Source organism: Lolium perenne, chromosome 3 (assembly GCF_019359855.2).
Source record: "Lolium perenne isolate Kyuss_39 chromosome 3, Kyuss_2.0, whole genome shotgun sequence".
Classification (NCBI taxonomy): Eukaryota; Viridiplantae; Streptophyta; class Magnoliopsida; order Poales; family Poaceae; genus Lolium; species Lolium perenne.
The window spans coordinates 116,146,584-116,169,751 of NC_067246.2; the positions used below are offsets into that span (position 1 = coordinate 116,146,584).

At 47.5% G+C, this 23,168-nt stretch overlaps 2 protein-coding genes across 3 annotated transcripts; one reads left to right on the forward strand and one right to left on the reverse strand.

The window, feature by feature from the left end:
• The first annotated feature begins 6,495 nt into the window (after positions 1-6,495).
• On the forward strand, positions 6,496-7,704 carry LOC127338365 (membrane protein PM19L). Its single transcript, XM_051364507.2, has 4 exons — positions 6,496-6,738; positions 6,847-7,066; positions 7,155-7,200; positions 7,289-7,704. The coding sequence occupies exons 1-4, from the start codon at positions 6,615-6,617 to the stop codon at positions 7,406-7,408; spliced, it is 510 nt and encodes a 169-aa protein (XP_051220467.1). The 5' UTR covers positions 6,496-6,614; the 3' UTR covers positions 7,409-7,704.
• Positions 7,705-8,273: 569 nt separating this feature from the next.
• Positions 8,274-12,866, reverse strand: LOC127342211 (uncharacterized). Of its 2 annotated transcripts, none has more exons than XM_051368163.2 (3): positions 12,685-12,866; positions 9,102-9,458; positions 8,274-8,972 (listed from the first exon to the last, which is right to left on the reverse strand). In XM_051368163.2, exons 2-3 carry the CDS (start codon positions 9,372-9,374, stop codon positions 8,844-8,846), a joined length of 402 nt encoding a protein of 133 aa, XP_051224123.1. In that variant the 5' UTR covers positions 9,375-9,458; positions 12,685-12,866; the 3' UTR covers positions 8,274-8,843. The 2 variants fall into 2 exon arrangements, with proteins under 2 accessions (XP_051224123.1, XP_051224122.1); XM_051368162.2 differs by having other exon boundaries at positions 12,092-12,866.
• Between the last annotated feature and the right edge of the window lie 10,302 nt (positions 12,867-23,168).

Sequence of the window (23,168 nt, forward strand, 5' to 3'; positions counted from 1 at the left end):
CCTAGGCCTTGTTTCTAAGCATTGAAACACCGGTTATCTACTGTTCTGTTACATGTTTGCTTGCTGCCATTTTTATTGCAGATTGCAATTACTACTTACAATCATCCATATTACTTGTATTTCACTATCTGTTCGCCGAACTAGTGGACTTATACATCTGACAAGTGTATTAGGTGTGTTGGGGACACAAGAGACTTCTTGTATCTTAATTGCAGGGTTGCTTGAGAGGGATATCTTTGACCTCTACCTCCCTGAGTTCGATAAACCTTGGGTGATTCACTTAAGGGAAACTTGCTGCTGTTCTACAAACCTCTGCTCTTGGAGGCCCAACACTGTCTACAGGAATAGAAGCGTGCGTAGACATCAATGTCGTCGAACCTTATTTTTCGTTTGAACCATTATGCTGTGTCGTACATATTCAGTGCAATGTTGTACTCAAAACTGTTTGAATATGGTAGGATTTTTCATGGTTTTAACACAAGTCAATGTGTGGCGCCCTTCCCACTGGCGCCACAGTACACTGTGTGGCGCCCCTCCCATCGGGGCCACACATGCCAACATATATCAACTTTTGGGTCGAAAACATCCAAGGGCTCCGGACGATTAGTCCTTAGCCGCTTTGGCGAGGCTCTTTGTGTGGCGCCCGTGGCATCGGCGCCACACTGTGAGGTGTGGCGCCCGTGGCATCGGCGCCACACATAAAGCCTCGCCAAAACGGCTAAGTCCCAGACGATTTGTCTTACAGTATGTTTTGGGTAATTACAAATGGATGTGTGGCGCCGATGGGAGGGGCGCCACACAGTGCAGTGTGGCGCCAGTGGGAAGGGCGCCACACATTGACTTATGTTAAACCATGAAAAATCCTACCATATTCCAACAAAACTGTCATCATGTCAACAGCTACTTCATACACACATCATATCAACAGCAATTTCGTACACACATCATAGACATAACATCATCATACCTAACATCGTAGCACATAGTTTCATACAATTTAAGATAGAATTCAAACAACACGTAGCAGTGAAGATAGAGTTCACAACAATCTAAGTTCTAACTATCGGTGTCCGAGCCGGATTCGCCGGTGTGGAAGTGCACGCGGCAGGCTGTGTCATCGAACACCTTGACGATCATCTCGCCGTCCCCCTCGTAGAGAAAGGTGAGCTGGCAGCCGGGCTCGAGCGCGAGGTCACGGGCGAACTTGTCCCACCCCGTGTGCAGGTACATCTTGCCCTGCCAGTCGAACAGGACCTCCACGGGCCAGCGGTAGAAGTTGCAGCTGGCCTCCCGTAGCTGCAACTGCGCCGGCTCGACGCCATCGACGAACTCGGCGAACTTGTCCGGTAGCCGCTTGATGCCGAGTGGGTCGTCGTCGATGCGGAGGAGAAACTCGAAGCGGCGTTCGTCATGCGAAGACGAGGAGGGTGCAGGTGACAGTGAGCGTGGGGCCGTTGCTGCTCCACCACGGCGGCCCCTTCCCCGGCCCCGGGGGCGCCCTGGGCCGCGGCCTCGACCGCCTCGCCGGCCACCAGGACCGGCCATCCTACATGTTTACATCAAACACCATATTATGACCCATTCCACTAACAAATATGAGTTATTCCATCACAAATACTAGGCATATGTAACACATTTGAATGCATTTCCTAGGTAAATATTACACATTTCAACACATACATACATAGGGTTTCAACACATACATGTGAAATTTCATATCTATGGTTCAAACACATGCATACATGAGGCTACGAATTTCAACACATACACTACAATATAGAGTGCACAAAAAAAATTCCATGTCTAGGGTTCATGTCCAAATCTAGCAAGATCTATGAAATTAGTGGATGAATGGAAAAGATTCGAAGGGGATTACCTCAAGGAATGAGTTGGGAACGATCTCCACGGACAGATCTGATGATTTGGTGGTGGATTTGGGGGGGAGAGGGGGGAGAGACCGGCGCTACCTTCGGGTTGCGGGGCTCGGGCGAATCAGGCGGGGCGGCGGCGTGTGGTGGCAGCGCTGGGAGCGTGGGGGAAGGAGCGAGCGAGCGGTTGCGTCAGCTGAAACTTCAGCGCGCCCTAGATAGGGATCGTGCATTCGGTACGCTCGATCGACCCCTACAAATACATGCCGTTTTAAGTTTTCGGTCTTGGCCCGAAAAAAGTTTTTCGGTTTTGCCCCTTTTACGGTCACTGATCGGCGCCGTTTTTCGCCCCGAACGCGTAAAACGGTGGTTATTTTTCGGTTTTGGCCGTTTACGGGCTTTGTTAGAGTTGCTCTTACCTTACCAGAAAGCAGGAGATGCTAGTTGGAGCTCGACTCTTGTGGCTGATGTGCCTGTGGATGCCGGTGCGGCTGCCACCAGGAACCCGTGAAGCCAGCCAGACCTTGCCGGTCCACGGTGGGTTGACAATGCAAGCAGGATGTGTCACGCGATTGACAATTCGGGCGGTAGACGAGGACACACGTACTTACCTGGGCGCAGATCGCGTGAGAGGAGGGAGCCACCGTCTCGGCAAGGGCTCTCCTAGCTAGGCGTGTGACTCTGAGTGTGCGCGACGTGACGTGAGGTCCATACAACAGGGAGCAGGAGGCGCTGGGAGCACGACACCTGTGCCGTGCGCGTCGGTGGGAGAGGCATGCCAAGGTTGCCAACATGCCGCGCGCGGCGCGCTCCTTTGGTCTACGAGTTGGCATGCTGCTGCTGTGTGTGTGCGTGGATCGGCCTCTGCCACGCCCGTTGACGGCCCGACGACGCCTGTCACGCTCACTGTTGGTCACGCTGCCTCCAAAATGCAGGTGCCGGTGCGTGCATGCATGAAAAGCGGACCGAGCAGGCGCGGCCGTCGTTGCCCAGTGCAGCTGCTATCCGGAGACGGCGTGCCCGGTGTACGAGCTGACAAGTTTGGATCTATCCATCTGTCTCGCGCACGGAAACACGGCTGACAAGCTGTACGTGCATGCGGTGAACACGGACACGCACTCGGGCGAGTCAAGCGACCGGCGTGAAGAACTCTTTGTCCAAGTATAAGAGCATCTCTAGTCGCGTCTTTCAAACCGTCTTCTAAACGCTGTCAGATTGAGCGTTTGAGAGATGTGTTTCGTTCGTGTCATATTTGGGGGACGCCAGTCCCCAGCCGTGTCCCCCCAAATAAACATTAAAGTATTTTTTTGTTTTTTTGCATTTTTATTTCAATAAAGAGAAGAAATATTCCACAAACTAATACATAATTTAGAACGTGGTTTACATGAAGATATAGTTTGGATATGGTTTTCCACAAACTAATACATAGTTTGAACCATGGTTGACACAAATATAAAACATTGCAAAAAAAACTAAGCCTAACTAGGTCAGGCATCGAGGGTTTCGTATGTTTGCTGCCAAGAAAAACACTCGAGTACACACCCAGTCACCTAAACTGGAAAATTCAGCTGGTGAGGGTGCCTTCGTGCATATATTCGCTAGAAACAACACTCTTCAGTCGTCATCCTCGTCGGTGTTGTCGCCGTGGTAGTTCCTACGAAAACACGTCTCGTCGAACACATTGACGCTCATATCCATGTCGCCAAAGTAGGAGAACACGAGCATGAAGCCAGCTTGGAGGCTGTGGTGGCGCGCGAACTTCTACCAGCCGATGTGGATGTACATCTTGCCGCGCGCGTCGTACATCACGTCCACGATCCACTGGTAGTAGCCGCATGAATCCTCCCGCAGATGCAGCGTGCCCGGGCGATCGTCGCCGACGACGAAGTCGGCGAAGCTGTCCGGCAGCGTCTGGATGCCGCGTGGGTCGCCCTTGAGGACGAGGACGAACTCGAACAGCACGGGCCCATATTTTTTCGCCCCGTAAAACGCGAGTAGAGGGCCCTGTATCCAGTTTTCACCGGCCGAAAACTCGGACGAGCTAGAAGAACCCGTATCCCCACCCCGTAAAACTGATATCTGTTTTACGGGGTGGGGATACGGGTTCTGCTAGCTCGTCCGAGTTTTTGGCCCCTCAAAACAGGGTTTTAGACATCAATTTGCATAACAATTTCACATCAAATATAGCACATCCAAAATATGTGATGCATAATTCATAGTTTTAACATCACAACGCGATCATAGGCAATGTTCAAGCCACGAAAGTTCCCAAATGTGATCAACCATCAACGAGTCCATCGCCACCGGCGCCACCGCTCGCCGGAGACTCACCTTGAGCACGAGCTTGACGCGCAGCCTTCTTCCTCGCAATGATGTCCGCCTTGGTCTCGTTCCACCACGCCAGCTGATCCTCGTCCATGCCGTCGGTGCGCATCATCATGATTTCCCTCTCCTCGGCCAAGAGCTCCTTCATGGCCTTGGCTTCTTTGGCTGCGATCATCTTCATGTCAAGCTTGGCCTTCAACTTGGCATCTTCCCTCCTTGCTTGCACCTTGGCAAGCTTCACCTCACTCTTCTTGTCGGTGATGAGGAGCTTGGTCTCCAACGTCTTCATCGTCAATGCCTCCTTGGACTTCATGAGTTGATCCAACTTCTCCCGGAAGCTAGCTGCTTCAAGTTCTACCTTGACCTTCTCCTTGGCCTTCTTGTTGCCCTCGGGCTTGCCGGTGTTTCTCCCACTCATGTCCTCCGCTTCATAATCCATGGTGAGCAGTGCCTCCTTCTTGCACTTTGGCTCGTTGTCCCACAACTTCCACTTAGGAAGATGTTGAAGGATGGAAAAACAATGATGAAATTAAAATTCCTTGTTCTTCGAGCCGGCCATTTCTTTGTACCGTTGTTGAACATACTTGGGCTGCACAACAATAGTATGAGGTGTTTCCACATCATCAACACATAATATGGATAGCTTGTGATGTTTCCACATCATCAACACAAGGAAAACTTACATAGTCCTCCGGCACGCATCCACTAGGGGGGTTGTCGGCCACTTGATCCATGGCAACACTCCAACGAGAACAAGCCGGCTTGATGATGTTCCATCGGCCTTCAAGGGAGCGGTAGGATCTGTCCGCCATGCTCTTCGTGCGAGGCTTCAGCTGGTGGTACAGATCCTCAATGCGCTGCCAATAGCGCTTGCCGTCTTGGTCCACTCCGGTGCACGCATCCATCCCCACCTTGCTCCAAGCACGGATCAAGATGGCGTCTTCGATCTCGCTGTAGTTCGCCGTGCGTGGCTTCGGCGTCGACGAAGAACCGGCGGCAGCCGGATCAACCTCAACCACCTCCTCCTCGTCACCCTCATCCTCCTCCTCGTCATCAATCTCTTCGACGTTGCACTCCCCATCGAATGCATCGATACCGGTGTCCAAATTCACCGCGGAACCGTTGAGCATGTCCATGTAGGATGTTGTGGACTCAAGATCAAACACCTTGTCTACGTCCATGGTGGGTGCCGGCGGCGCGGGCGGCGCATCGGACGGAACGGAGGGAGGAGAGGGCGTGGCCTTGGAGGCCGGTGGAGGCGCGAGGCCGATGCGGCTGATTGCCTTTGTCCGCACCTTGGCCGGCGCGGCGCCCCTCGGCCCGGCCGCCTTGGTCTTCATCCTGTCCGCCTTCTTGGCAGCCGGCGGGGCTTCGCCCGGTGAAGCTGCGGCCGGCGAAGCTGCCGCCGCCGCAGGAGCTTCGAAGAATTGCTTCGGAAACCTCTTCCTCTTCGACGGGATGGTGGCGGAGATCATGGCCGACACCACGCCGGCGTTCGGCGCACCTCCGACGGGGACATCGACCACCGCGGCCGGAGGAGATGCATCGCCGGCGGTAGGCGGCTCTTGCGGACGATCCATGGCAGCGGGATCCAGCCGGGAAGGGCGCGGGGGAGGAGATCGGGCGGCGGCGGCGGCGGTTGGCTTCAGCGAAATCCTTCGCGCGCAGTGGAGTGGGCGATACTGGTTTCGCCCTCTATCCCTGCTCCCACCCCGCACAAGTAGGGGGCGACGACCCGCCCTGTAATCCAAAACAGCAAAAAACGATGTGGGGGCCGTTTTTACGGGGCGTGCTACCGGGTAGAGCCGAAACCCGTATATCGGCGGTTATTATACGGGTTTGTCCCTTTTACGGGATCTGTGCTCTAAGGAGCGACCCATGATGTCTTGCTTGCCAGATGCCACAAAGTTATAACAAAAGGCGCCAATTCTTCATGTCTTTTAGAAGAAAATAGAACATCCAGTTATGCAATCATCGCTGCATCGATCGATCATCGATCAGGTTTTCTTCCAGTTACCCGGTACGAAGGAAACGAATCACTCGAAAGTAAACACTGAGATTGACGAAGTAGTAGAACGCGCAGCCCTGCTTGTATGCGTAAGGTGTACACAATACCTAACCGTAGGGCGAGGCGCAGCAGGAAATGCTCGGAAGGTCGGCTCCTTTCCTTGGTCTGCAAGTCCCGCTCTTTACAGCCACGCCGGAAGCTTTTCTTCCTTCTGCGAGGGCGGCAAGCAAGGAACAAATCGGAGCTGCATGCACCGCCCGTGCCCCTATGTATCCATGCATATAAACTGCAATCCAGTCCAGTTTTCTGAAAGCGTCAGGTATTCCACTCTTTACTGCCTCGATCGTCAGGCCGTCAGAGAGGTCTCATATAACCGCGGCGGTCTTCTACCAAAGTACATTCAGGGAAAGAAAATGGCCGATAACCTCAAGCCCGTCGCCCTGTTCCTGCTGCTGCTCAACTTCAGCATGTACACGATCATCGCCATCATCGGCGGATGGGCGGTCAACTTCGCCATCAACCAGGGCTTCATCATAGGTACTTGTACTGTTCGTCCAAACGCTCAGGCTGGAACATAAATGAAGAACGGACGGTCCTGTCTCCGCATGGTACTGCTGCCGAGTAATTCTCTTTTTTCCTGCACAGGCCCCGAGCTGCGCCTCCCGGCTCACTTCCACCCGATCTTCTTCCCCATCGGCAACTTCGCCACCGGCTTCTTCGTGGTGTTCGCGCTGCTGGCCGGCGTCGTCGGGGCGGCGTCCTGCATCGTGGGCTTCACGCACCTCCGGTTCTGGAGCTACCACAGCCAGGAGCCCGCGGCGTCGCTCGGCCTGATCGCCTGGGCGCTCACCGTCCTCGCCATGGGGTACGCACCTGATCGAACATCATCTCTCTCGCCCGTAGCAAATCAATCCTTCCGCTCTGATACTAACGGTGAATCTTTATCGTTGCAGGCTGGCTTGTCAGGAGATCTCTTTTGACCGAAGAAATGCGAAGCTGGTAAGATTTCCTATTCGTTTTTGTTCTCTGAACTTTCGTCAGACATGGCCTGTGTGCTGACTGAAACTTTGCGGGGGCTAATTGGCAGGGGACCATGGAGGCGTTCACCATCGTCCTCTCGGTGACGCAGCTCTTCTACGTGCTCGCGATCAAGAGGGGAAGCCACGGGCCCGTCCCGGTTGAACGGCACAACACCCTGGGCCGCTGATCGGGCTGGAGGTTATGCACGGATAGAAAAATGTGCAAGAAACAGAGGCGCCGGAGAATGTACGTGTACTTGTCGTGGTCTTGCTTTTCGTTTGGTGAGATGATTGTTTGAGTGGGATCGAGGAAAATTGAGGGCTTGCGTTTCCGTTCATCTGCACGTTTCTGCTTTCATTTGGCCTTCGGGTTTATTGATTGATGGTGAATTCAAGCATCTGGAAAGGTCACATGTGCTCTCTATTTCTATGCTGACTGAGATCAGAAGCAAATAATATAACTTTCACTTTCTCTTTTTCTTGATCATGCTCTTTTTCTTTTTATTACCCCCTCCACTCCACCTCCGCTCCACAACTTCTGTTATGGTTTTTGTTCAAAATTATGGAACCGGATGGAGTGGCTTATTAGCCATGTCCAATGTGGCCATCTACTTTTTTAGATAAAGGGATTATATTAATACTAGCCAAGTGCCCGCGCATTGCTGCGAGTCCTTATAAGAGCATCTCCACCGGCGGCCCCAAATAGGCGTTGGCAGGGGCGCCGATACTGCCGTATGGGGATCACCGGTAGAGCATTCTCTGTTTGGGGATGCTGCTCCCGCACCGACGCCCCCCATGCGTCAGCCCCGATAGAATTTGAAACTTGAAATGATATTTAAAATCGAAATTCATACAAAATCACTCGAATTTAAACCTAAATAAAACTTAAACTTAACCCTCATTTATTGGCCGTCGGTTGAGGCACGCGACGGGCTTGGCTACTTGAAATGTGAACATTTGTCATGGAGACAGGCATCACATAAGAGATTATTAATACGAAGCAACAGAAAAATTGGTAATGGCACATACTCCAGTGCAGATATATAGGTAATATGAAGACAAATATTTATTCATATAAAATTATTAGTCGTAGTTGGTTCAATAAATATGAAGACAAACCTCCCTCCGGCCCGATTTACTTGATGCGGCCCTGTACAATTGTCATTTTGTGAAAACCCCCTCACGAATTTCGTTCTTCTCAAACGTGGTCCTTATTTCAAAATTCCTGATCAGACATCCCGTCCCGTCCCGTCCCACGCCGGAGCTCCATCCCCGTCCCGTGCCGGAGCTGGGCTCGCGCGCTCGACGTCGACGGTGAGCCCGCACCCCCGCCGGCCGTCGCGGCCTCTCAGGAGTAGAGGAGGCGGGGCCTCTAGGAGCAGAGGAGGCGGGGCCTCAAAGAGCAGAGGCGACCTCTCCTGCCGGCCGTTCCCACATCCAGCAGCTCCCTCGCCGCTCCGCCGTTGTCCTCAGATCCCACCCGCCATGCCGCTGCTCCGCTAGCCGCGGGGGTCGCCCCACCTGAGGCGCCAGGGAGTAGAGCCGTTCGCCCTGCCGCTGCGGCCGCAGGAAAGGGTGGACGGTGGAGAGCCGGACTTGCACCGAGCTTCTTGGAAGGTTTGCTCATGCTGCCTCTCCCTTGCCGTAGGTGTAGATGTAGTTGCTGACCCCCGCTGCTAGTTCCTCTCTGAAGAAGGGTGCAGATTCTCCCTTGCCGTAGGTGGAGCTTGTGCTGCTCCTCGCTGCTAGTTCCTGCCAATTGTAAACAATTAAGATTTCGTCATGTTAGCTAGGTTCATAGTGCATATTTTGCAAGATAGACAAAGCTGGCAACCATGGGGAGACAGCTCTGGCATTACAAAGTGGTCTATGAAAACTCACTCCACGGATCCGCTTGCGGTCTGCGCCGAAGGTTACGGAAGCAAGAGTGGGATACCAGCTGACAGCACCCAAGGTTATCTGGTTGACACCGATCTCCTCGGAACAAACTCTGAATCTTCCAGGACAGGTTTCTTCGATGAATCTTCGAGCGAACTCGCTGAGATGATCATGCTGGCGCATGACCCTGGCAAGAGCTGATGGAACAGCAATAACAGTGCTGCTGTGGCGCCTGTTTGCCAATGGGCGCCTCTCGAGTCTCATGCCGGAGGTCATGATCCGCGATCTGATCTGGTTCCCGACAGCTGGTGGAGTCTCGTTGCATTTCCTGGTGCGGCAGAGGCATCTCGTTGCATTAGCCTGGAAAAAGGCTGTATTAGGCACATTTTCAAGTACTCACACAAGTATATAGGTAGTCACAGGAAAAACCATTAAGGTTATATAGAATATCCAAATTGTAGAGAGTTAGCTTAAAGACTGAGAGAACAAACAATGGGCAAGAAATTTAGCACAACATGGTAGAAGCTAAAATAAACTGCTTATAGAACTCGTGTTGTTTATTATATGGTCTACTTTTCTGTTGTCAAACTTAAATATATCAGCACTACAGGTTGAGTACAGAATAGCGTACAGAACAGGTTTGCTACAATAGAGGAATTGAGTATTCTAGATAAGGGGATTGCACTTGTTGATTAATTTGCTCCACTGAGCAGTAGTAGCTAAATGCAGCAACAAATAAAGATAAATTTCATTGTCAAAAGATAAATTGGTAGAATGTGCAGGTTACATTTCAGGTCACTGTGATAAAAACTATGGTTCTGTGATATTATTCCTTGATCCGGAAGTGACAAATATATATGCAGCTTATGCCACTTGAATGCATATCATTATTCCCTTACATATGTAAATTGAAAACCTACTGTCCAACTTTCTATGGATGCCATGAAGCTGTTATAGAGGTACTGATACTTTTGGTTCCTTTTGATGCATTACTGATACTTTTTGTTCCTTTTGATGTAGGTACGACAAGAGGAGATGGACCTTGATCTCAACTTGCCTCCACAAGTGGTGATTTATTTGGACCTTAACTTTAGTCCGCATGAGGAAGAGGAAGAAGATGTGGAAATTCCTGAAGCCGAAGATGTGGAAATGCCTGAAGCGGAAGATGTAGAAATGCCTGAAGCTGAAGATGTGGAAACGCCTGAAGTGGAAGATGTAGAAATGCCTGAAGCCGAAGATGTAGAAATACCTGCTGCACATGCACAACGTAGAGAGCTACCTGATAGTCACATATTCGCAGCATACATTGCATTGAAAGCTCTTGGAAATGATAGGCAAATTGCCAAGGCAGATAAAGAACTTGTAGCTACTTTTCTAAAAAAAAGTCTAAGCACAATTGAAAGAATTTGGAGAAAGGGGAGAGAACAAGAGATAAAGCAGCTAGAGGTTGATGTGTCAAATCAAAAGAAGGGGCGTTGTGGACGAAAGAGAGCAGATCTTGGTTTGTCAAGGATGCCTTCCATTCCTCTAAACAAAAGGTCTACACTAAGGGCACTTGCAAGGGAATTGGGTGTCGCCTATGCCACCTTGCAGAGAAGGTTTTAATGGGGTAAAATAAGACACCATACAAGTACCCTCAAGCCAGCTTTGAAACCAGAAAACAAGATTGCTAGGCTCAAATTTTGCACTTCAATGATTGATCAAACAACAATAGCCGAGGCAGAACTATCTTTCCTTAGTATGGAGAACATAGTTCATATAGACGAAAAATGGTTCGACATGACAAAGAGGAGCAGAAAATACTATCTACTACCGGAAGAACAAGACCCTGTGCAAACTATTCACAACAAGAACAGTATAGGAAAGGTTATGTTCTTAACTGCAGTGGCCAAACCCCGGTACAATGAGCAAAAAAAAGTCATGTTTGATGGAAAAATCGGAATCTGGGCATTTGTTGAAGAACAGCCAAGAACTCCAAAAATAGGTTGAAAGGAACGATGGAACTAAAGACCATCGTAGTTACTAGAAACGTAATGAGGGAATTCCTTTGTGAAAACGTAATTCCAGCAACTGCATATCTATGGCCTGATAATGAGGGAACCATCTTTATCCAACAAGACAATGCACGAACGCACGTTCTTCCAAATGATCTAGTTTTCCTAGCTGCTGTCAAATAATCTAGACGGGACATTAAGTCGCTGCAGCAGCCTCCAAACTCACCTGACTTGAATGCCCTGGATCTTGGCTTTTTCAGCTCCATACAATCCCTGACAGTTCAGTATGCACCTACCACACTAAAGGAACTAATTGAGTCGGTTGAACAAGCCTTTGATGGTTATGATGTGGACACACTGGTTAGAATGTTCATAACCCTTCAGACTGTCATAATCGAGGTGATGAGAGTTGAAGGAGATAACACATACGATATAAAACATATGGGAAAAGTGAAGCTACAAAGAGAGGGAAATCTACCAATGATTCTAGCATTTGACGGTACATATTATCGGAAAAGCTTGGAGATTATAGCAAATCATGAGGCGGCATTGGATTCATGTAACAAGCAAGAGGAGGAACAGAAAAAGGATAACAAGATAAAGGAGCACAATATAAAGAGAAAAGCACGCCGGACAGGCCCCCAGGTCATTGTGGATAATGAGACAATAATTCCAGGAAGTTTGTGTGCGACATGGTTGGACGACCCATCAGACCTCGTCTCTAAAAGACGTCGAATCAGCAGTTTAAGTCAAGAGATTATTGTGAAACTACCATCCCGGCATGAGATACACGAGTGGAGGCAGCCTATGTAACTGTGTCCTATGTGTTGTATATGACATTAAGCAATTGTATAATTGTGGTCTGAATTGGTGTCCATTAATGTTCATTATATTCTGTACAAAGAAAGCAACAAGTAATCACAAGGTGTATCAATCTTATTATATTCTGGTTGTTGGTTGTTTTCTTGTCTCTGGATTGCTCCCATGCATATGTAATACCTTTTGAATTTGAAAATACCCCACTGTCTTATTGCGCTCTCAAATACCCCACTGTCTACAAATATACAAACAAGAATTTGAATCAGTACCGTGCGTACTTTAATCAGTGTATACATTAATCTGGAAAATAAGTGAATCAGTATCTTCAGAGTACAAGTTCAGCATGCAGCAATCTTAGTGATTACTGGGAGCTTATTACGTATACTCCAATCAGCTCCTGTCAAGAATGTCAGCGCCCTAACAACTTGAGTAGAAGATCAGTATGGACTATGGAGCAATCTATTCTTGTGATAATTGCTAAATAATCTAAGCTGAAGTCATGTTATTTATTTTACAAACCTCCCAGTGTCTTGTTCCCAAAATTGAGAGAATTCTGTAAGTTCAGTTATAGACTTACAGCTGCAAGATTTTACAAGGAACTTTACAAGGAGCTGCAAGATTTGCAATCCATCTAGCTGCTGCAACCATCCCAAAATGACTCTGTGCGACAAGGAACTTCCCCAATGGCAATTCAGCATTTTTATGGCACGCAGAGCTCAACATCATCCAAAATTCAGTGAGCAAGGAGAAGGGAGTGAAGCACAGCAACGTACCAGCCTTAGTCATTCCGACGCCGCTGTGGACGATGGAGAGCGTCTTGTTGCCTCGCGCGACTCCATCTTCGACTTCTCCTCCACCAACGACTCCCTCACCGCCGCCGCCGAGGACGAGGCTGAACTCCTTCAGCCTCGTCGACGCCAAGCCGCCGCCCCGCCGCCCGTGCTTCGGCCCCAAGTGGCGCTTCAACCAGCGCCCGCAGCTGCCCCAGCTGACGTGGGCACTACCCTTCAAGTAACTGACGTTGCCCTATCCTGTATTGACCAACTGGAGGCCCATGAAGACACCCGAAGGCTAGATGGGCCACTAGGTCGGCGCACCAGAAGATTCCTTGACGGGCAAGACAAGGAAGCGAACAAACAAGAAAAGATTGGATCTAAACTACTGTAAATCTAGTCGTATTCGGTTAGACCTCTTGAGACCTGGCCTCCTATATAAAGGCCAGGAGAGGGGCTGCCGAGGGACACGAACAATCTTAGCAATCTTAGCCAGGAAAAGCTTAGAGCTAGGTAACCCTAGCAGTAGCAATCTCGACTAGATCTCAGCCGAACTATTCGGCACCCCATTGTAACCCATTGTTTTCATAATCAAAGAACAGATAGGCAGGACGTAAGGGTTTTACCTCATCGAGGGCCCCGAACCTGGGTAAATCGCTCTCCCCGCTTGTCTGTGAACCGATGTCTCGTGTCAGCCTACAGGATTCCATCAACCCTAAGCCCCTATCGGAGGGCATTGGCGAGGAGTACCCTCGACAATTGGCGCCGTCTGTGGGAAAACTGTCGGCACAAGGCAGGTCATCGGTAGCACCAGTTACGTCCGCGGCGTTCTTACTCGAGTCGCCAACGCCAGCGAAGTCTAGAGATCCGATCCGCTGCGGACGAGTTCGTGCCGCGCCAGGAAGAGCTTCACCTGAATTCCATGGCGTCGTCCCACAACACGGAAGCTGTTTTTGGTGGCGTCCACTTCGTCGTCGACTCTGGAGGCTTTCTTCGCCTCCCCGGGGCCGGCGCATCCTACTCAAAAGCCGAGCCCCAGGAGCGTGTCCCTTCGGCAACAACCCTAAAGACTTCGCCCAGAGGCATGCGAGAGAGCATCCGAGAAAATCTCGACGCTGCAGCTGGACAAAGAAAGAGACGGAGGAGCTCACACCGTGAAGAGGAGGGTAGAACAGTAGTCCACTCTCGATGCTATGACATGTCGTCAATCAGAGGACGCACCCGTTCTCCACACCTCTCAGCTACAGAGCAACTTGAGGTGCCATGTTATCTCCACTCTTACTTCGATCCTAAGGATGGTCGGGAGAAGTCCAGCCATCTGTTAAGGAACTGCCGACACTTCCTAGAGATTCGGCAGTTCTGCGACGACCTTAGAACCGAAGCTGCGTCAAGAGTCCGCATAATGTAAGAGAAAGCAAGGTCCTATGGTCATCAGCCAGAGCCATATGTACCAGAACCATACGAGCCAATGGAGAAAGATGAATATGTACCAGTCGAGGAATTCCCAGCACTGCGTGGACAAATCAATATGATCCACAAAACCAGCTTTTCGAAAAGAGAAATCAAAAAGTTCTCCCGAGAAGTAAAATACGCGGAAGTTGCCATGGTTGATACGCCAGATTTTATCGATTGGTCAGATCAGAGCATCACCTTCAGCAGAGCGGACCACCGAAGGCCGTCCCAAGGCCCGGTCACGCGGCCCTTGTCCTGGAAGCACAGATTGGGGGATACAATATGGGCAAAGTATTTATGGACGGAGGAAGCAGCCTAAACCTGTTATTCGCCAGCACGATGAGGGCAATGGGTTTAACAGTCGACATGCTAAAAGAATCCGACACAGGGTTCCACGGCATCATACCGACTCGACCCGCTTACTCGCTGGGCAAAACATCGTTGGACGTAGTCTTCGGCACGCCCAGTAACTTCAGGAAAGAGATGGTCGAATTCGAGGTAGTCGACTGGGAATCTCAGTACCACGCCATCCTCGGCAGACCCGCGTTTGCCAAATTCATGACCGTACCTCATTATGCGTACCTGAAACTAAAGATGCCAGGCAACAACGGGACCCCAATAACCGTTCACGGCAGTTTCGCTCTGTCAGACAACTGCGACAGGGAATTTCAGAAGATTGCTTCAAAGTTTGGAGCCAAAGAAGAACTCAACGCGATCGACGCCATTACAGATGACACTCAGCCACCAGCCGACAATCGAAACGCAAGATCCGATGAGTTCGATACTGCAAAGGAAACCAAGAAGCTGCAGGTGCACCCTACTGATCCGAAGAAAACAGTCAACACCTCGGCTGACCTAGTTGTCGCATAGGAAAGCGCGCTCATCGAGTTCCTCCGTGAGCGCTGGGAGATATTTGCATGGGAGCCATCCGACATACCAGGTATCCGCAGGGAACTCGCTGAGCACGCCCTAAATGTTGACCCGACGGCCAAGCCAGTACAGCAGTCGATGCGGCGATTCTCCGAACCTAAAAGAAGAGAAATCGGTGAAGAAGTTAATCGACTCCGCAAAGCGGGATTCATCCGAGAGCTTAAGGAATCTGAATGGGTGGCTAATCCAGTCATGGTGCCAAAGAAGGACACCACCGCCCTCCGCATGTGCATCGATTACACTGGCCTTAACAAACACTGCCCGAAAGATCATTTCCCACTACCCAGAATAGATCAAATAGTCGATTCTACGGCCGAGTGCGATCGTCTCTCTTTCCGTGATGCATACTCCGGGTACAACCAGATCAAATTGAAGAAGGAGGATCAGGAATTAACCGCGTTCATCACTCCACACGGCATTTTCTGTTACAACGTCATGACCTTTGGGTTGAAAAATGCGGGAGCTACGTACCAACGCTGCATGCAAGCCTGCCTCGAGGAGCAGATTGGAAGGAACATTGAAGTCTACATCGACGATATCGTGGTGAAAACAAAGCACGCAGCCACACTCATCGATGACTTGCGAGAGACCTTTGACAATCTGGACAAATACAAAATCAAACTAAACCCCAAGAAATGTTTCTTCGGAGTGCCAGGAGGGCAAGTACTCGGGTACTTCATATCAGCCAGAGGAATCGAGGCTAATCCCTTGAAGATCAAAGTTGTTCTCGACATGGAGCCGCCAAAGAATCTGCACCAAGTGCAACAGTTGGCAGGCCAATTAGCAGCGCTTAGCAGGTTCATCGCGAAGCTAGGGGAGAAAGCTTTGCCCTTCTACAACTTGATGAAAAAGTCGGAAAAGTTCGAGTGGACAAAAGAAGCACAAGACTCCTTCGACAACTTGAAGAAAATCCTATCGACCTCCCCGGTGCTCGTAACTCCGCGCGAAAAGGAGACATTGCTGATGTACATAGCCGCTACAGCTCAAGTCTTCAGTAGCGTTTTGGTTGTCGAACGAGAAGAAGCAGGGAGAGTTCATGGTGTGCAGAGGCCCGTTTACTACCTCAGTGAAGTATTTACCCCCGCAAGACAGAGGTATCCTCATCACCAGAAGTTGGCATATGCAGTATGGAGGTCGGCTCGCAAGCTGAGGCACTACTTCACGGAGCACCCGATCAAAGTTGTGAGCGAAGCACCCCTGAAGAGCATAATGACCAATCCGGAAGCCACATGTCGAGTGTCTCAATGGGCCATCGAGTTAGCACCACACGACATAACTTACGTCAACCGAACGGCAGTAAAATCCCAAATCCTCCCAGATTTTGTGGCAGATTGGATCCAATCACAGACACCAGCAACACCCGACATGTCGGGGTCATGGGTGATACGTCTCCGACGTATCGATAATTTCTTATGTTCCATGCCACATTATTGATGTTATCTACATGTTTTATGCACACTTTATGTCATATTCGTGCATTTTCTGGAACTAACCTATTAACAAGATGCCGAAGTGCCAGTTCCTGTTTTCTGCTGTTTTTGGTTTCAGAAATCCTAGTAACGAAATTTTCTCGGAATCGGACGAAATCAACGCCCAAGTTCCTATTTTCACCGGAAGGCTTCTCCATCGACACCGATTGACGAAACTCCAGAAAGACTCCAGGGACGCCGCCACATCGCGAAACTCCAATTCGGGGGACAGAAGTCTCTGTTCCGGCACTCTGCCGGGACGGGGAATTGCCCCCGGAGCCATCTCCACCGCCGTCTTCACCGCCATCTTCACCGCCATCGCTGCCTCCATGATGAGGAGGGAGTAATTCACTCCCGAGGCTGAGGGCTCCGCTGTAGCTATGTGGTTCATCTCTCTCCCATGTACCTCAATACAATAATCTCATGAGCTGCTTTACATGATTGAGATTCATATGAGTTTTGTATCACTACTATCTATGTGCTACTCTAGCAAAGTTATTAAAGTAGTTCTATTCCTCCTGCACGTGTGTAAAGGTGACAGTGTGTGCACCATGTTAGTACTTGGTTTATGCTATGATCATGATCTCTTGTAGATTGCGAAGTTAACTATTGCTATGATAATATTGATGTGATCTATTCCTCCTACATATGCATGAAGGTGACAGTGTGCATGCTATGTTAGTACTTGGTTTAGTCCTTTGATCTATCTTACACTATAAGGTTACTTAAACATGAGCATTATTGTGGAGCTTGTTAACTCCGGCATTGAGGGTTCGTGTAATCCTACGCAATGTGTTCATCATCCAACAAGAGTGTAGAGTATGCATTTATCTATTCTGTTATGTGATCAATGTTGAGAGTGTCCACTAGTGAAAGTGTAATCCCTAGGCCTTGTTCCTAAATACTGCTGCGTTACTACTGCTTGTTTACTGTTTTACTGTGTTACTACTGCTGCAATACTACCACCATCAACCACACGCCAGTTGTAGCAGCAAGCTATTTTCTGGTGCCGTTACTACTGCTCATATTCATTCATACCACCTGTATTTCACTATCTCTTCGCCGAACTAGTGCACCTATTAGGTGTGTTGGGGACACAAGAGACTTCTTGCTGTGTGGTTGCAGGGTTGCATGAGAGGGATATCTTTGACCTCTTCCTCCCTGAGTTCGATAAACCTTGGGTGATCCACTTAAGGGAAAACTTGCTGCTGTTCTACAAACCTCTGCTCTTGGAGGCCCAACACTGTCTACAGGAAAGGAGGGGGAACGTAGACATCAAGCACTTTTCTGGCGCCGTTGCCGGGGACCAGAAAGCTACACAACAGGAATTTCCTCCCTCGTCAACCACGCGCCAGTCCTGGACAGCATCAAGTATTTTCTGGCGCTGTTGCCGGGGAGGAAAGGTAAAAGGTACTCACACTCCGGACCTCGGCTACCAAGCTATTTTCCGCCATTGTAAGTACTCGAAGCTATTTCCTTTAGATCCTGCAATTGCAACTTTTTGTTTCTTGTTTTACACTAGTAAGGCATAATGGAAAACATCTGTGAGCTCTTTGTACTATTTCCTGAGTCAAGACATGAATGGTTTAATCTGAAAATTAAAAAACCCATGGAACATATTAGCATGAATATTTTGAATACCATTGTTGCTAATGATATGGAAAATTCTAAGCTTGGGGAAGCTGGTTTTGATGAGCATGATATTTTTAGTCCCCCAAGAATTGAGGAGAAAATTTACTTTGATGATACTTTGCCTCCTATTTATGATGATTATAATGATAGTAGTCTTTTGTTACCACCTGTTATGGAGGATGAATTTGATTATGAATACAATATGCCTCCTACACTTGATGAGAATAATAATGATAGCTACTTTGTTGAATTTGCTCCCACTACAACTAATAAAATTGATTATGCTTATGTGGAGAGTAATAATTTTATGCATGAGACTCATGATAAGAATGCTTTATGTGATAGTTATATTGTTGAGTTTGCTCATGTTGCTACTGAAAGTTATTATGAGAGAGGAAAATATGGTTGTGGAAATTTTCATGTTACTAAAATACCTCTCTATGTGCTGAAATTTTTGAAGCTACACTTGTTTTATCTTCCTATGCTTGTTACTTTGCTCTTCATGAACTTGTTTATTTACAAGATTCCTATGCATAGGAAGCATGTTAGACTTAAATGTGTTTGGTATTTGCCTCTGGATGCTCTCTTTCGCTTCAATTACTATTTCTTATGAGTGCATCATTAAAACTGCTGAGCCCATCTTAATGGCTATAAAGAAAGAACTTCTTGGGAGATAACCCATGTGTTATTTTGCTACAGTAATTTGTTTTTATTTTGTGTCTTGGAAGTTGTTTACTACTGTAGCAACCTCTCCTTATCTTAGTTTTGTGTTTTGTTGTGCCAAGTTAAGCCGTTGATAGAAAAGTAAGTACTAGATTTGGATTACTGCACAGTTCCAGATTTTTTTGCTGTCACGAATCTGGGTCCACCTCCCTGTAGGTAGCTCAGAAAATTAAGCCAATTTATGTGCATGATCCTCAGATATGTACGCAACTTTCGTTCAATTTGAGCATTTTCATTTGAGCAAGTCTGGTGCCATTTTAAAATTCGTCAATAAGAACTGTTCTGTTTTGACAGATTCTGCCTTTTATTTCGCATTGCCTCTTTTGCTATGTTGGATGAATTTCTTTGATCCACTAATGTCCAGTAGCATTATGCAATGTCCAGAAGTGTTAAGAATGATTGTGTCACCTCTGAATATGTTAATTTTTATTGTGCACTAACCCTCTAATGAGTTGTTTCGAGTTTGGTGTGGAGGAAGTTTTCAAGGGTCAAGAAAGGAGGATGATATACTATGATCAAGAAGAGTGAAAGCTCTAAGCTTGGGGATGCCCCGGTGGTTCATCCCTGCATATTTCAAGAAGACTCAAGCGTCTAAGCTTGGGGATGCCCAAGGCATCCCCTTCTTCATCGACAAATTATCAGGTTCCTTCTCTTGAAACTATATTTTTATTCGGTCACATCTTATGTGCTTTACTTGGAGCGTCTGTATGCTTTTGTTTTTGTTTGTGTTTGAATAAATGCTTGTGTGGGAGAGAGACATGCTCCGCTGGTTCGTATGAACACATGTGTTCTTAGCTCATAATATTCATGGCGAAGGTTGAAACTGCTTCGTTAAATTATTATATGGTTGGAATTGGAAAATGCTACATGTAGAAATTGGTGTGATGTCTTGAATAATGTGATACTTGGCAATTGTTGTGCTCTTGTTTAAGCTCTTGCATCATATACCTTGCACCCATTAGTGAGGAAATACATAGAGCTTGTTAAAATTTGGGTTTGCATGAGTGGTTTCTCTAGAGTCTAGATATTTTCTAGTAAGATGTTTGAACAACAAGGAAGACGATGTATAGTTTTATAATGCTTGTAATATGTCTTTTATGTGAGTTTTGCTGTACTAGTTCGTGCTTGTGTTTGCTTCAAACAACCTTGCTAGCCTAAACCTTGTATCGAGAGGGAATACTTCTCATGCATCCAAATCCTTGAGCCAAACAACACTATGCCATTTGTGTCCACCATACCTACCTACTACATGGTATTTTCCGCCATTCCAAAGTAAATTGCTTGAGTGCTACCTTTAAAATTCCATCATTCACCTTTGCAATATATAGCTCATGGGACAAATAGCTTAAAAACTATTGTGGTATTGAATATGTAATTATGCACTTTATCTCTTATTAAGTTGCTTGTTGTGTGATAACCATGTTCACTGGGGACGCCATCAACTATTCATTGTTGAATTTCATGTGAGTTGCTATGCATGTCCGCCTTGTCTGAACTAAGAGAGATCTACCACCCTATGGTTAAGCATGCATATTGTTAGAGAAGAACATTGGGCCGCTAACTAAAGCCATGATCCATGGTGGAAGTTTCAGTTTTGGACATATATCCTCAATCTCATATGAGAAAATTATTAATTGTTGTTACATGCTTATGCATAAACGAGGAGTCCATTATCTGTTGTCTATGTTGTCCCGGTATGGATGTCTAAGTTGAGAATAATCAATAGCGAGAAATCCAATGCGAGCTTTCTCCTTAGACCTTTGTACAGGCGGCATAGAGGTACCCCTTTGTGACACTTGGTAAAAACATGTGCATTGTGATGATCCGGTAGTCCAAGCTAATTAGGACAAGGTGCGGGCACTATTAGTATACTATGCATGAGGCTTGCAACTTGTAAGATATAATTTACATGATACATATGCTTTATTACTACCGTTGACAAAATTGTTTCATGTTTTCAAAATCAAAGCTCTAGCACAAATATAGCAATCGATGCTTTTCCTCTATGGAGGACCATTCTTTTACTTTCAATGTTGAGTCAGTTCACCTATTTCTCTCCACCTCAAGAAGCAAACACTTGTGTGAACTGTGCATTGATTCCTACATACTTGCTTATTGCACTTATTATATTACTCTATGTTGACAATATCCATGAGATATACATGTTACAAGTTGAAAGCAACCGCTGAAACTTAATCTTCTTTTGTGTTGTTTCAATGCCTTTACTTTGAATTATTGCTTTATGAGTTAACTCTTATGCAAGACTTATTGATGCTTGTCTTGAAGTGCTATTCATGAAAAGTCTTTGCTTTATGATTCACTTGTTTACTCATGTCATATACATTGTTTTGATCGCTGCATTCACTACATATGCTTTACAAATAGTATGATCAAGATTATGATGGCATGTCACTCCAGAAATTATCTGTGTTATCGTTTTACCTGCTCGGGACGAGCAGAACTAAGCTTGGGGATGCTGATACGTCTCCGACGTATCGATAATTTCTTATGTTCCATGCCACATTATTGATGTTATCTACATGTTTTATGCACACTTTATGTCATATTCGTGCATTTTCTGGAACTAACCTATTAACAAGATGCCGAAGTGCCAGTTCCTGTTTTCTGCTGTTTTTGGTTTCAGAAATCCTAGTAACGAAATTTTCTCGGAATCGGACGAAATCAACGCCCAAGTTCCTATTTTCACCGGAAGGCTTCTCCATCGACACCGATTGACGAAACTCCAGAAAGACTCCAGGGACGCTGCCACATCGCGAAACTCCAATTTGGGGGACAGAAGTCTCTGTTCCGGCACTCTGCCGGGACGGGGAATTGCCCCCGGAGCCATCTCCACCGCCGTCTTCACCGCCATCTTCACCACCATCGCTGCCTCCATGATGAGGAGGGAGTAATTCACTCCCGAGGCTGAGGGCTCCGCTGTAGCTATGTGGTTCATCTCTCTCCCATGTACCTCAATACAATAATCTCATGAGCTGCTTTACATGATTGAGATTCATATGAGTTTTGTATCACTACTATCTATGTGCTACTCTAGCAAAGTTATTAAAGTAGTTCTATTCATCCTGCACGTGTGTAAAGGTGACAGTGTGTGCACCGTGTTAGTACTTGGTTTATGCTATGATCATGATCTCTTGTAGATTGCGAAGTTAACTATTGCTATGATAATATTGATGTGATCTATTCCTCCTACATATGCATGAAGGTGACAGTGTGCATGCTATGTTAGTACTTGGTTTAGTCCTTTGATCTATCTTACACTATAAGGTTACTTAAACATGAGCATTATTGTGGAGCTTGTTAACTCCGGCATTGAGGGTTCGTGTAATCCTACGCAATGTGTTCATCATCCAACAAGAGTGTAGAGTATGCATTTATCTATTCTGTTATGTGATCAATGTTGAGAGTGTCCACTAGTGAAAGTGTAATCCCTAGGCCTTGTTCCTAAATACTGCTGCGTTACTACTGCTTGTTTACTGTTTTACTGTGTTACTACTGCTGCAATACTACCACCATCAACCACACGCCAGTTGTAGCAGCAAGCTATTTTCTGGTGCCGTTACTACTGCTCATATTCATTCATACCACCTGTATTTCACTATCTCTTCGCCGAACTAGTGCACCTATTAGGTGTGTTGGGGACACAAGAGACTTCTTGCTTTGTGGTTGCAGGGTTGCATGAGAGGGATATCTTTGACCTCTTCCTCCCTGAGTTCGATAAACCTTGGGTGATCCACTTAAGGGAAAACTTGCTGCTGTTCTACAAACCTCTGCTCTTGGAGGCCCAACACTATCTACAGGAAAGGAGGGGGAACGTAGACATCAAGCACTTTTCTGGCGCCGTTGCCGGGGACCAGAAAGCTACACAACAGGAATTTCCTCCCTCGTCAACCACGCGCCAGTCCTGGACAGCATCAATGGGTAATGTACTTTGATGGGTTAAAACGGAGTACAGGAGCAGGGGCAGGAGTGGTGCTGATATCACCACAGGGAGATAAAATGAAGTATATACTATGTATGAATTTCTCCCTGCCGACAAACAACGAAGCAGAATACGAAGCACTGCTACACGGAATGAAAATGGCGAAGGCGTGTGGCGCTACGCGCCTAGAGATCTACGGATATTCGAACCTGGTGGTCCAGCAGTCAATGAACCTGTGCGATGCAGTCAGTGATAATATGATTGCTTATCGGCAGCTGTATCAGAACATGGAGGCTAAATTCGAAGGATGCGAGCTTAAACACATCGGCAGAGCCAGT

Excerpts from the sequence above, each read along its gene's own strand:
- LOC127338365 (XM_051364507.2), top strand. The coding sequence starts at position 6,615 with ATGGCCGATAACCTCAAGCCCGTCGCCCTGTTCCTGCTGCTGCTCAAC. Across the intron at positions 7,067-7,154 it reads CTCACCGTCCTCGCCATGGG|GCTGGCTTGTCAGGAGATCT; the intron begins GTACGCACCTGA and ends TTATCGTTGCAG. Across the intron at positions 7,201-7,288 it reads ACCGAAGAAATGCGAAGCTG|GGGACCATGGAGGCGTTCAC; the intron begins GTAAGATTTCCT and ends GCTAATTGGCAG.
- LOC127342211 (XM_051368163.2), bottom strand. The coding sequence starts at position 9,374 with ATGACCTCCGGCATGAGACTCGAGAGGCGCCCATTGGCAAACAGGCGC. Across the intron at positions 8,973-9,101 it reads ACCGCAAGCGGATCCGTGGA|GAACTAGCAGCGAGGAGCAG; the intron begins GTGAGTTTTCAT and ends TACAATTGGCAG.